The following is an 11,526-nucleotide window of genomic DNA, read 5'->3' as shown; positions in this document are numbered from 1 at the left end:
CTTAGCGGACCATTAAAGAAGGCAGGTAGCTGACTCTACGGACCAATGAAAACGAACTCTGCGAAAGGAGGCGTGACGCTGCCAACCCACCCTTCTCAGCCTTCCTTCCTCGGGAGGAATCTCAGCCAGTGAGGAAAGGCCGGAGGCGTTTCCGCCCAATAGGAAAGCGCAGAGGGGGTTGGCTCGGCGAGCCGCGTGCAGGAAGTGCGCTGCGGTGAAGCAGCAGTAGCAGCAGCTCCGGGAACGGCATGGCGGCGGCGGGGATGAAGAGAAAGCAGCAGAGGCAGCGCGGAGCTTCCGCTTCGGGCTCAACGGCGGGGGGCGCAGCGCGCAAGAAGCGCAAGGTCAGTGGGGAGTGCGGTAAGTGGGGGGGGGGGAGAGGGGAGAGCGGCCGAGCCCCCCACCCCGGGGCGCCGCGTGGCTGAATTACTTTGGCGGCACGCGCTCCCCTTTCGGCCGTCGGGCTCGTTTAAGGGGTCCCCCCTCCACTGCCCTAAGCAAGTTATTCTCACGGGGGCAGAGACCGAGGGTGAGGAGGGTGATGGGGTAGCGCCACGTGCATGTTTCCAAAACAGTAAGGAATAGGGTGGGATGAGCACCGGCAACTGTCCAGTGAGCCTTAGCAAGTTTACTCGCGAGGAAGTCCACTGGTTTCAGTCGAGTATGTTGCTCTTTTCGCTAGCGGCCGTAAGCGGTACTCGAGGGTACCTCGCAGGCTTAAATTACTTGTTAAATAAGCAGGTAGGGGTCATGATTCTGTCGTTTGAGAACTTGCCATTAGCTTTGTACTTCATACCCGTACTTTGGTAGTTATGAGAATCCAGAGAGAGAATTTTGCATGTAGAATGGGTTTTGGTTGCAGAATTAGTCAGTTCTCCAGTTACTAGTCACTGGCCGTCTTTACCACTTAAAACCCCTGTTCCTCAATACTGTATAGCAGTGCTTCATCTTAGTAGACTTGCAATTGTTTTCTGAAATGATTGTTTTACTTCCTAGCTCCCTGCTGCCGATGAGAAAGCGTGGCAGAAAGCTGGCTCTAAGCTGAATGAGGAGATTTCCAGTGATTCTGAACCAGACACGTAAGGATATGCATTGCTCTCCCTCTGTAGCTTAGAAGGAAAGATGCATGATCTTGAATAAAGATGCATGTTCTCAGAAAAATGAATTCAGAGAAGCAGACTTGGTATGAATCCCCTCCCTAAGGTGGGGTAAGATAATAAGAGAGTTGGGTGAGAAAATTGTATTCTCCTTGCTGCAAAGCAGGCTGTTATGTTCTTGCATAGGTCTAGACATTTGTGTAATACTTTGCAGTGCAACTCGCAGGGATTCTTGGAATACAACTCTTTCTTGACCCTTAGGGGACACCATGGGAGAACTGAAGTCTCCTCTGAGATTGTGAGAATGTTATTTCTAGCTAATGGATGATTGTAAGAGAGAAAGCCTTATGGATTGTATCTTTCCCACCTGTAGCCCAGCAAGGAAAAAGAACAACGAAGCAGCAGATGAAATTGAGGAGACAGCACAAGAAAAGAAACTAAGATTAGCAAAGTTATATCTGGAACAGCTTCGACAGCAAGGTGAGATGTTGGATATGTTGTGATATAACATGACTGCAAACTCTGTGAAGTATTATAAAATATCAGCCAAGATGGTTTAAAAAAGTAAGAGAATCTGGAATGAAGGGTGAAAGCTCTATGAGAAGCTCATGGTCTTTTAAAAAAAAATGATGTAGAGGAAATGATTGCAGAAATTTACTGAGACAGTATAGCTTAGGTTGCTGACATATCTCAACTCTTTGACTTTAGAATCTGCTTAAGAGAAACAATTAAAAAAAAAAAGTGTGTTGGGAAGGGAGATTGGTTTGGGGTACTTGTTCTCCTCAAAGTGTCTGGAATGGCCTGTGTTTGGGGTCGATTCCTGTGGTTATGCAAACAAACAACTCTGATTCTCTTTGCCACAGCCACTTTATCTGATAAACCAGCTTTTGCCAGGGAACTGGTACACCCAGCAATTTCAAGTGGCAACCATGCATTTGTGGGATATGTACAAATTGACCCCTAGTACCTTGACGAATAGCTGTTCTAGGACAGTATTCTTCAAACCTTGGGTTGCTGGACTGAACTCCTGTCATCCCCAAATAGTTTAGTCAATGGCTGGTGATGGTAGGAGTTGTGGGCTGCATTCAGGCAGCACTTTATTACATTTTCCCAATGTTTCTTTACTTCGTAATTGCTGTTTCTTACGTGATCTGGAAATCTAACAGAATGTAGTGGAAGTTTCATGCTGATTTCTATGCTAATTGCTTCCAGAAAAAAATAGTTTGTGTTGTAATTTACCCACTGTTTGTCACACTTCACACTATTTGATGAAATTTAGCATGGTTTTCCAGCCATGGCAATTCTTTCCCATAGTTTTCATGGGTGAATCAGGGAGGAACAGAAACACACATGTACATCAAGACATTCACATGTTCAATGACATTCACTCTTTGAAGCCTTGGGTCTTATGCCCTGTTTGTATGTGTTTCCCTGAGCAGAAGAGGAAAAAGCTGAAGAAGAGGCCTTTGAGAAGGACCTGGTTGCTGGCCGGCTGAAGGAAGATGTGGTGAGTAGGATACTTGGTAAAAGGGTGCTGGGCTTCAGAAGGTCAGAGGAGAGGCAGATTTTCTAAGCTAATGAATAAGCTTTAATGGGGTATTTTCATTAGAGAGTAAAAGAAAAATTCCTTCCACATTGTAGCTGCTGACTGGGGGCTTGGCCCCTTCAACAGGCCCTCTTCCACATAGTAGCGAGTAGCTGGTTGGTAAGGAGGAAAATCAGCAGTCCATCTCTGCCTACCCATGCTTGCCTTTCAAACAGCAAGTGGAAATGGACAGCAAGGGCTGCTGTTGTTGATGGATACGTGTGTGTAAACACATACACATACAGTTTCCCACCCCTATCTTAAAGCATATTTGTAACTACAGTCCTCTGATACTTATCTCCACACTCATGAGAGCTAGAAACATAAGATTTTTTAAAATTAAAGAGAAGACCTATCAGTTCTGTTAATTTTGAGCAGTGTTGCTTGCATGTTGTTAAAACTACTTGGGTTTTGGGAAGCGGGAGAGAGGATTCTATTCCATCCAATTTTATTTTACTCTTCTCCATAGCTCGAGCAGAAAGGAAAATTGCAGCGACAAATTGCCAAAATCGTAAGTAGATACAGCATCCCTTGAGCCTCTTTTCCTGCAGGATTTCAGAGCAGCTATAGCTCTGTTACTTGAAGGCGAGGTGGCGTATTAATTTACCAGATTACACATGACACTCTTTCTTCTACTACTTGAGATTACTTGGAGATTTAGTCATCAACTTTTAAATGAAAATTGTTCTCTTCTCTTCTCCTTGGCCATTGTAATGTTCATGGAATAGTTCTGCCAGAAACTATGCAGTTTCCAAATTCTGATCGTTTCAAGTTAGTTTTCAAAGAAGTTGGTTATTTTGGTGGCTGAATGCTCCAGTTTTATTTAACAAATCTGGCTTGGTATTAAATAAGAGCATTTAGTGCTACTATTCTGTTTATCTAGTATGGAAATAGGAGACATAAAGGGCCTCAGTTTGCAGAGTCAGTGGAATGGAATGTTTCCTTTGTATACTGCAAAGCAGATAAAGTTTTATCACCGGGCATGAAATTGTTTGTGATGCAGCCTCAAATATTGCTCTAACTGATACTCTTTGAACAGTTGCAGCCTCCAGCCGCATCTGAAATCAGGATACTGCGAGGTCACCAGCTCCCCATCACCTGTTTGGTCATCACGCCAGATGATAAATACATCTTCTCTGCAGCCAAAGACTGTTCAATCATCAAATGTGAGTCTTATTCTATACAAAATGACATAGTGTTAAGACTGAGTGTTGAGTTGAACTTGGCAGTATACAACCCTGTGCTGTTGTTTTAAATTTCACCATCTCCTCCCTGTGTGATCTCTGCTAATTTCTATTTAACTACTGTTAGAAGGCACCTTATTTCAAAAGGAAATCTCCACGTTTTTGCCTCCTCAACCATGGACTGCAGAACTCAACTCCTTGAAAATGACTGTGTGGTATCAGCCTTCTTGTCCAACTCATTTTAGCCCTTGTTGTATCTTAGGGGATGTGGAGAGTGGGAAGAAGGTGCATGTGATCCGCAGAGGAAAGAAGGGGACAAAGGACAGTCACGTTGGCCACACAGCACACATCCTCTCCATGGCTATCTCATCAGATGGTAAATACCTGGTAAGAGAAACTGACCCCCCCCCCCGAGATGGAGGACTATTTGAGTTCTCAATCTTTGCTGCTCAGATTTCACTTTGAAGAGGGAAAGCCAGACAACCCCTCCTCCAGTTGTCCTTATTGCTCCTCTTAATCCGCTTGGGTGGGCTTTTGGCTAGCATGATGTCCCTTTGGCAGGTGGTTGCTAATCAAACTCTTGTGTTATTGGACATGGCAACATGTGGGTGCACATGTGGTTCTCAGACATTCCTGCACTGTATATCTGTCCTTTCACAGGAATGGATAAAGTTAGGTACTTCTGTTGTCAGCTGCTAATAGGGTGGTAAAAGCCTGCCTTATACCAAACCAGACCCTTGATCCATCCAGCTCAGGAATATCTACACTGATGGGCAGTGTCGCTCTGGACTTTTGGCTGCAAGTCTTTCCCAGCTCTATTTGGAGATCCCAGGGACTGAACTCAGGACCTTTTGCATGCAGAGCACTTAACACCAAGTGGAGAAGCTACTGGCTTGGATTTTAGTGTGCCCTGGGCCTCTCTAGAAGCTTGATCTAAAAAACTTAAGTACAGTAAAGGGGAGGGAGCCCATCCAGCAGCCAGCATGAATTGTTGTCGACTGAGTGTTTGTCTTACTACTGCTGACACCAGTAAACATGTACAATGTTACTGAAGGCTTGTGGGTACTGATACGCATCTTGCCTTGCCTTTTCTCTCTCAGGCAACAGGAGATAGGAACAAACTTATTTTGATCTGGGAAGCTGCAACCTGCAGCCACCTGTATAAGTTCACAGGTCACCGTGATGCCATATCGGTAAGTAAGTTCATTGCCTTGGTTGTAGTGATGCTGTAGCTTGGGCAGGCACAGGATTTGGGTGTGGGCTTTCTGGATTTCTTTTTTAAAATGTGAGCTGTGTTCAGTTATATCTTTTAGGAAAGGTGGGGGAAAATATTTTAAATTCAAAGAAATTACTGTTAGATATAGATAAATGCGGGACGCGGTTGGCGCTGTGCGTTAAACCACAGAGCCTAGGACTTAACCGATCAGAAGGTCGGCGGTTCGAATCCCTGCGAATGGGTGAGCTTCCGTTGCTCGGTCCCTGCTCCTGCCAACCTAGCAGTTTGAAAGCATGTCAAAGTGCAAGTAGATTAATAGGTACTGCTCCAGCGGGAAGGTAAACGGCGTTTCTGTGTGCTGCTCTGGTTCGCCAGAAGCGGCTTAGTCATGCTGGCCACATGACCCAGAAGCTGTCTGTGGACAAACGCTGGCTCCCTTGGCCTATAAAGCGAGATGAGCGCCGCAACCCCAAGTCGGCCACGACTGGACCTAATGGTCAGGGGTCCCTTTACCTTTATAGATAAATGCAATGATGTGCCTTTTAAAAGGAATTAGGGACTTTTTGCCTGAGGGCATGTTGCAAAATAGGTGGTGTCCTACATTGTGTAGCAGAAAATATATCTCGGCCCTCCTTTATTTTTTGGGTCAAGTGCCATGTCACTTGAGTTTAAGCTCTTGTCCCCACCTGTAGTTTGTGCCGGTTGCTTGTTCCATAGCTTTGAAATCTGCTCTGGAGAGGAGGCGAATTAGGTCTGGCAGTGAGATTCAGCTCTACCATGATTGTGAACACCAATCAAATCCCTGCCTATTTTCATTTTTTTATGTATGTATATATATAATTTCTTTTGCAATGATTTTGACTAGACCAGACTAGACCCCTGCCAATCTTGCCTCCTCTTCTGCACCACTGTCCCCCTTCTCCTTACTTTCCCTGTTCTCCAAATGCAGGGCCTGTCTTTCCGGAAGGGGACCCACCAGCTGTACAGCGCCTCGCATGATCGTTCAGTCAAAGTGTGGAACGTGGCTGAAAATGCTTACGTGGAAACTCTGTAAGGAGCTTGCCTTTCCCCCCTTCTTTTTAGTGTGCTTATGGGATTACAGAAATAAACGGATGGGATTACAGAAATAAATGCACACTCCACAGCTGAATCTCATCTACTTTGCTATTCCCATACCTGCTTTTCTCCCAGGTTTGGTCATCAAGACATGATCACAGGACTGGACAGCTTGAGTCGGGAGTGCTGTGTGACGTCAGGAGGGAGGGACGGCACTGTCAGAATCTGGAAGATCCCCGAGGAAGCCCAGCTGGTGTTTTATGGGCACCAGTAAGTACTTACATAGAATTGGTGGGGGGAAGACAGGTTGGTGGGCTACATGCAGCGTGTCACACATCCAACAAGGCACCCTGTGATTTTTGCTGTAAGCTGACCTACACTGAGTCAGACTATCAGTCAGTGTCGACACTAGCTAACAGCAGTTCTTCTGGATTTCAGATGGGATACTTAGCCCAACCCTTCCTAGAGATGCTAGGCATTGAGTGTGGGGCCTTCTGCATGCAAAGCAGCTATTCTACCACTGAGCTATGGTCCTTCCCCAGCGCCTAATGTATATAAAAATAGGACAGGAACGCTAAAGGCTGGAAAACCGTGTTGTATGCACTAGTTCATTCACTGTGGTTATGGACCTAAATGCAGGACTATTTAAAAGGGGGGCTGTGAAGGCGAAGGTTTTAAATATGGACATTGTTTGAGGCACCCAACATACATGAAACTGCTAATGCAGGGGAAGATAGCAGAGATTCTTTCCTGCATCAAAACGAGCATCCCCGCCCCCTTCTTGACAGTGACCCCACACCTGTAGAAATGGCAGTTTATTGGTCTCTATCAATGCGGACCTTTAAGTGGGTCTTCAAAACAGATCTGTATGCTGTGGCATTCTCATGCTAAGGCTGTTGAATCTGCAACGCTGTTCTACACTTTCATTTTTTTAAGAAGTAGGATCTGTGGGTTAATGGTTGTTGTTCCTTGCTGGTATTCATTCATTCATTCATTATTTGTAAAGGATGGCTGTGGACACACATCTTGGGAGAGCTTGGTCCTAAAAGGTGTTTTATAAGTACTGCAGCATGCCGTCTTAAAAAGAATAATGGCTTCCTGTTTTGAATTAGGGGCTCCATTGACTGTATTCAGCTGATCAATGAGGAGCATATGGTGTCTGGTGCAGATGATGGGTGAGTACTTCCTCAAGCCTTAACATTGCTGAACTAGCACTTTCACCCCATAGCCTCTTCTTGCACATATTTCATATAATTGTTTGATATTTCCTGAAGGTCAGTATGCCTCTGGGGTCTCTCAAAAAAGAAACCGCTAACCACAGTGAAGAAAGCCCACAGTCTCCATGGCACAGAGGGCCTGGAACAACCATACTGGATCTCTTCGGTTGCTGCTTTGCTGAACAGTGACCTTGTAGCCACAGGTACTTCATACTTCGGTCTCATTCGCACATTATTGTAAACCCTAGTTAAGCTTCACTGTGCTTTAAAGGTGAAGGTGCAGTATGCTGGTGCGCAATGTTAAAATGGAAGGCGCTTTGTTTCTGCCTCGCTCTTGCTGTGTTTCTGGGAGCTAAGCCATGGTTTGGTCTACAGTTACATCTGAACTCAGGCTGGTGGAGAAGGAGTAAATTGCCTACAAATTTTATTCCATGAATCACCATGCTGTGCATCCATCGTTAAACCAAGATATCCTTTAAAGCAGATATCTTCAATTGTTTCAGACTCAGGACCACTTTTAACCCAAACATTTGGGCACCAATTTCTTAATCTATTACCATATACTTGTATGGTGTTAGGGCTCCTGTTGTGACCCACGTTGCTTCAGGCAGAGACCACTAGTGGATCGACATCCACCAGTTGAAGACTGGTGGTTTAAAGTGATGTGTGAACCCAGCATCTGAAACCCTTGCCTTGCTTTTCCTATTGTGCTATAAAAGAAGGGAGGTGATTTTTTTTTAAAGGCCTGCTATAGTAAAAGCTAGCTGTGTATTTTAGGCTGCATTTCTGTACTTATAAGTAGGGCTTATTGAACTCAGTGGGATTCAATGCTGAATAGATTTTTGGTTGCACTTGTACACTCTGCTCAATGGGAAGCCTGCCCATATTTGGAACATTGAATAAAGCCATACAGATCCGTTCCGGAGTCCCATTTGCAACATGAGCAGAACGCAACCCACGTCTGTGCGTGTGCACGGGTCGCGATTCGCTGCACCTGTGCATGTGTGTGACTTCATTTTGCGCACCTGCGCGAGCGATGAAACCCGGAAGTAACCCTTTCCAGTACTTCCGGGTCGCCGCAGGACACAACTTGAAAAAACATATAAAGCAAACACAACACGAGGTATGACTGTATTCTGCTTTAGTCAAAGCCTGCCTAACAGGTGTGGGCTCGGATACTATTTCATGATGCATTTCAAGATCATTGTTAGGTGTAAGTGGCCCAGAGTGGCTGGGTATTATTATTATTATTATTATTATTATTAATTCTTCAGAAGAACTACACGTTAATAAACCTCCCTCGTCTTCTGACTGCTGCCATGCGAGTGTCCTAAAAACAATAAATAATCTGTTTGGGGTTTTTTGGTGTTGGGGCGAGCTTTTATATTTACACATATAGGTGAGTTGCTTCACAAGCTTCTCTTCTGGGTTCCATTTAGCAAGGATGCCACTGTCCTGGCCTGTGATGTTAAAAGACATGGCCGGGTTTGTGGGGAAAACTTCATTCTAGTCCCTGAATGTGACAACAAACCCTGACACGCTTTTGTTCTTGGCAGGTTCGCACAGTGCCAGTGTGAAGTTGTGGAAGTGTGGAGAGGGATTCCGGAGGCTGGAGCCACTCTTTGAGATTCCCCTGGTGAGGAAATTGGGGGCATGGAGGAGGATGGTGTTCTTTTCATCAGTAGCGTTCCATTGTAAATCACAGCACACACTGTTGTTGATAGGCTGAAAGTGAACCAAGGGACTTCTTTGCACAGAGCTCACCTTGACCGTGAATTCTGTTCATGGCCCCAGCCTTTCTCTTAGCTCCTCCCCTTGCAATATGCAGATAATTATTCTAATGTCCCTGGCCCTGTTGCTGCAGGGATGATGGAGATCATGTGTATTAAACACTTTGAAGGCTGTAAGTTAATAAATTTATAAATGCGTATTAATTGGGGGCAGTTGAGTGGTAGATAAACTAACCATTGTGTTCAGCGGTATATCCTGCTGAGTAGTCATGTGAGCTTACTTTGATATAGAAAACCCGCCCACTTTAAGTTTCCAGCAGCTCCAAACTGCACTGTGTATAGCAGAATGACCTCTTCAAAGTTTCCAAAACAGTATTCCCTTTTTTCTGATAGTGTTCTGGCCCAGAGGCTTCAGAAGGAGAGCTGCTAGCTCAGAGCTCTTTTGAGTTAAGGAATCCTTTGAAGCAGTTGCCATGTTTGCTACTATACGGAAAACTTTTAGGTTGGCCATAAGGAATAGTAAAATACTGGCTTAAACTACAGAAAGGGGGCAAGAAGGTTGGGAAGTCCTGGAAATCATGAGTGAAAAATAAAATAAAATGGCAGTAGGACTGTGATATAATGATCAAGACCCTATGCCAGCTCAGAATATACAGAGCACTTTCAAAACATCTCAGACTTTCCATAATTGTGGTGTGCTGGTGGCTCATTTGCACATTTTGGGTGGAGGTGAAATGGAAACTGTCTGCCATGTCAGCATATCAAAGGGAGGCTTCTAGACCAATCATGTCATTTTCTTATATCAGTAAATAAGATTTGTGTAACCTGGAATCTGAAGTTTATATCTCTGGGTGTGTTTCTCTCTCAGGTTGGCTTTGTTAATAGCTTGAAGTTCTCGAATTCTGGAAACTTCCTAGTTGCTGGAATTGGACAAGAACACAGGTATCCCGTACTCCATTCCTGTTTTATTACAATGTGTGCATGATTCTGAATTGCATTCTCCATCTTTAAAATAGATGTAAATAGCTTTAAACTGTCACAGTGTGTCCTTACTACAAACTATCTTGAGGATCTCAGTTTCAAGATGAGATTACAACTGCCTTGCAGAATTCTTAAATTTCTCATGGAGTTAGGTAGTACTCCTGAAAATTTAACGGTCATAACTTTTTAGCACTTCTGTGCCCCTAGAGAGATTTGTTCCATTTTCCATGAAAAAATATGCCTTGCTTAGCACTCTCATGGGAGAAGTCTTTGCAATTCTTAGTGTTTTAAACTTTAGTTAAATCTAGGTTCCTCTGTTTTTAAGGCCAGGAGTGAGAAATATATGCCTCTGTCTTTTTCTTTTACTGATGATGGCTTCTTGCACCATATAGGAGTTGTGTAATGTTTACTTGATTGTTTAAATTCAGATATACTTTATCACAGCACCTAAAAGGAGTGTATTAGTAGCAGATAAATTTATTTCACCTGGGTTTTATTGCAGATTGGGTCGCTGGTGGAGGATCAAAGAGGCCAAGAACAGCATCTGCATTATTCCACTCAAGAAGACTATAGCAGGAAACTCACAGATACCTGATGAAGGCTCCTAATATTCTATAACCTGTTTATTAAAGCCATATTTTGTGTTTGTAAAATGGTAATGGCCATCTTTTAATTATAGTTTCGCTATTTTCCCCACAGGAATTGTGGATGAGGTTTTCAGGAACAAGGGGGCTGTGGTTTCTGAAATAAAAAAGCAAGCATCTGTTGTGGTCTGGAGGCCCCTTTAAAACAATTGTGTTCTACTTTTTTCTTGAAGAATCTGGAAAGTATGTGACATTCTCAGGCTGATACTAGCCAGATCCAGATCTTCAGAAATATTTGGTAACTTAAGGCCATTATTTGAATATTTTACTCTGGCCTTCATTCAGGAAACCAGGAGTCAGATTATATAGTCAACTACTGTTCATTTGGACTGGAAACAACTCTCTCAAGATATTAGGTAGCAAGATCTGCCCACAGCTTTTTAATCAGAGATTGACAGTGCAGTCCAATGCATGTTTGCTCAGAAGGAAGCCCACCTGAGTTACACCCCCACCCCCACCCCCCTCCCTGGAAATACAATTGCAGCCTAAACCTAGCAACTTACATTTGCAAAGGGTGTGTGTATTCTTGTTCTTTCATTCTGCTTCCAGAAGCTTCTGGGCTTCTAGCTAAGAATTTTGTCTATTTTCAGATTTTGGCATTGCATGACTTATGCAAAGTTCACATTCAGAATATTGAGTGCTAATTAGTTCTTTTGTTATGAATAATGGCACTTAAGCATGTTTTCTCTCCACCAGGGGAGGCAGTGGGAGAGAGATGCATTTGCAAAGGTCCTTGAAGTTGTGATAAGGGTTGCCTGAGTGAAAGCGGATTAGACAGCATGCTGCTTTGAGGGATATCAGTTGCCCATCACTAGC

The 11,526-nt window shown here is 44.1% G+C and overlaps 1 protein-coding gene across 2 annotated transcripts; it reads left to right on the top strand.

The window, feature by feature from the left end:
* Positions 1-92: 92 nt before the first annotated feature.
* Positions 93-10,719, top strand: RRP9 (ribosomal RNA processing 9, U3 small nucleolar RNA binding protein). 2 transcript variants are annotated; one of them, XM_083726616.1, is made up of 15 exons: positions 93-344; positions 997-1,079; positions 1,471-1,577; positions 2,537-2,604; positions 3,152-3,193; positions 3,722-3,848; positions 4,129-4,253; positions 4,967-5,059; positions 6,032-6,132; positions 6,274-6,408; positions 7,251-7,313; positions 7,413-7,558; positions 8,912-8,991; positions 9,954-10,027; positions 10,569-10,719. In XM_083726616.1, the coding sequence occupies exons 1-15, from the start codon at positions 249-251 to the stop codon at positions 10,672-10,674; spliced, it is 1,446 nt and encodes a 481-aa protein (XP_083582742.1). In that variant the 5' UTR covers positions 93-248; the 3' UTR covers positions 10,675-10,719. The 2 variants fall into 2 exon arrangements, 1 of the variants encoding a protein (XP_083582742.1); XR_014561169.1 differs by having other exon boundaries at positions 176-344; positions 7,418-7,558.
* The last annotated feature ends 807 nt before the right edge of the window (positions 10,720-11,526 follow it).

The sequence above is a fragment of the Podarcis gaigeae genome, assembly GCF_964106915.1.
Source record: "Podarcis gaigeae genome assembly, chromosome: 2".
NCBI classification, from domain to species: Eukaryota; Metazoa; Chordata; class Lepidosauria; order Squamata; family Lacertidae; genus Podarcis; species Podarcis gaigeae.
The sequence above is the reverse complement of the archived record's forward strand: the minus strand, read 5'-3'. Positions and strand labels throughout refer to the sequence as shown.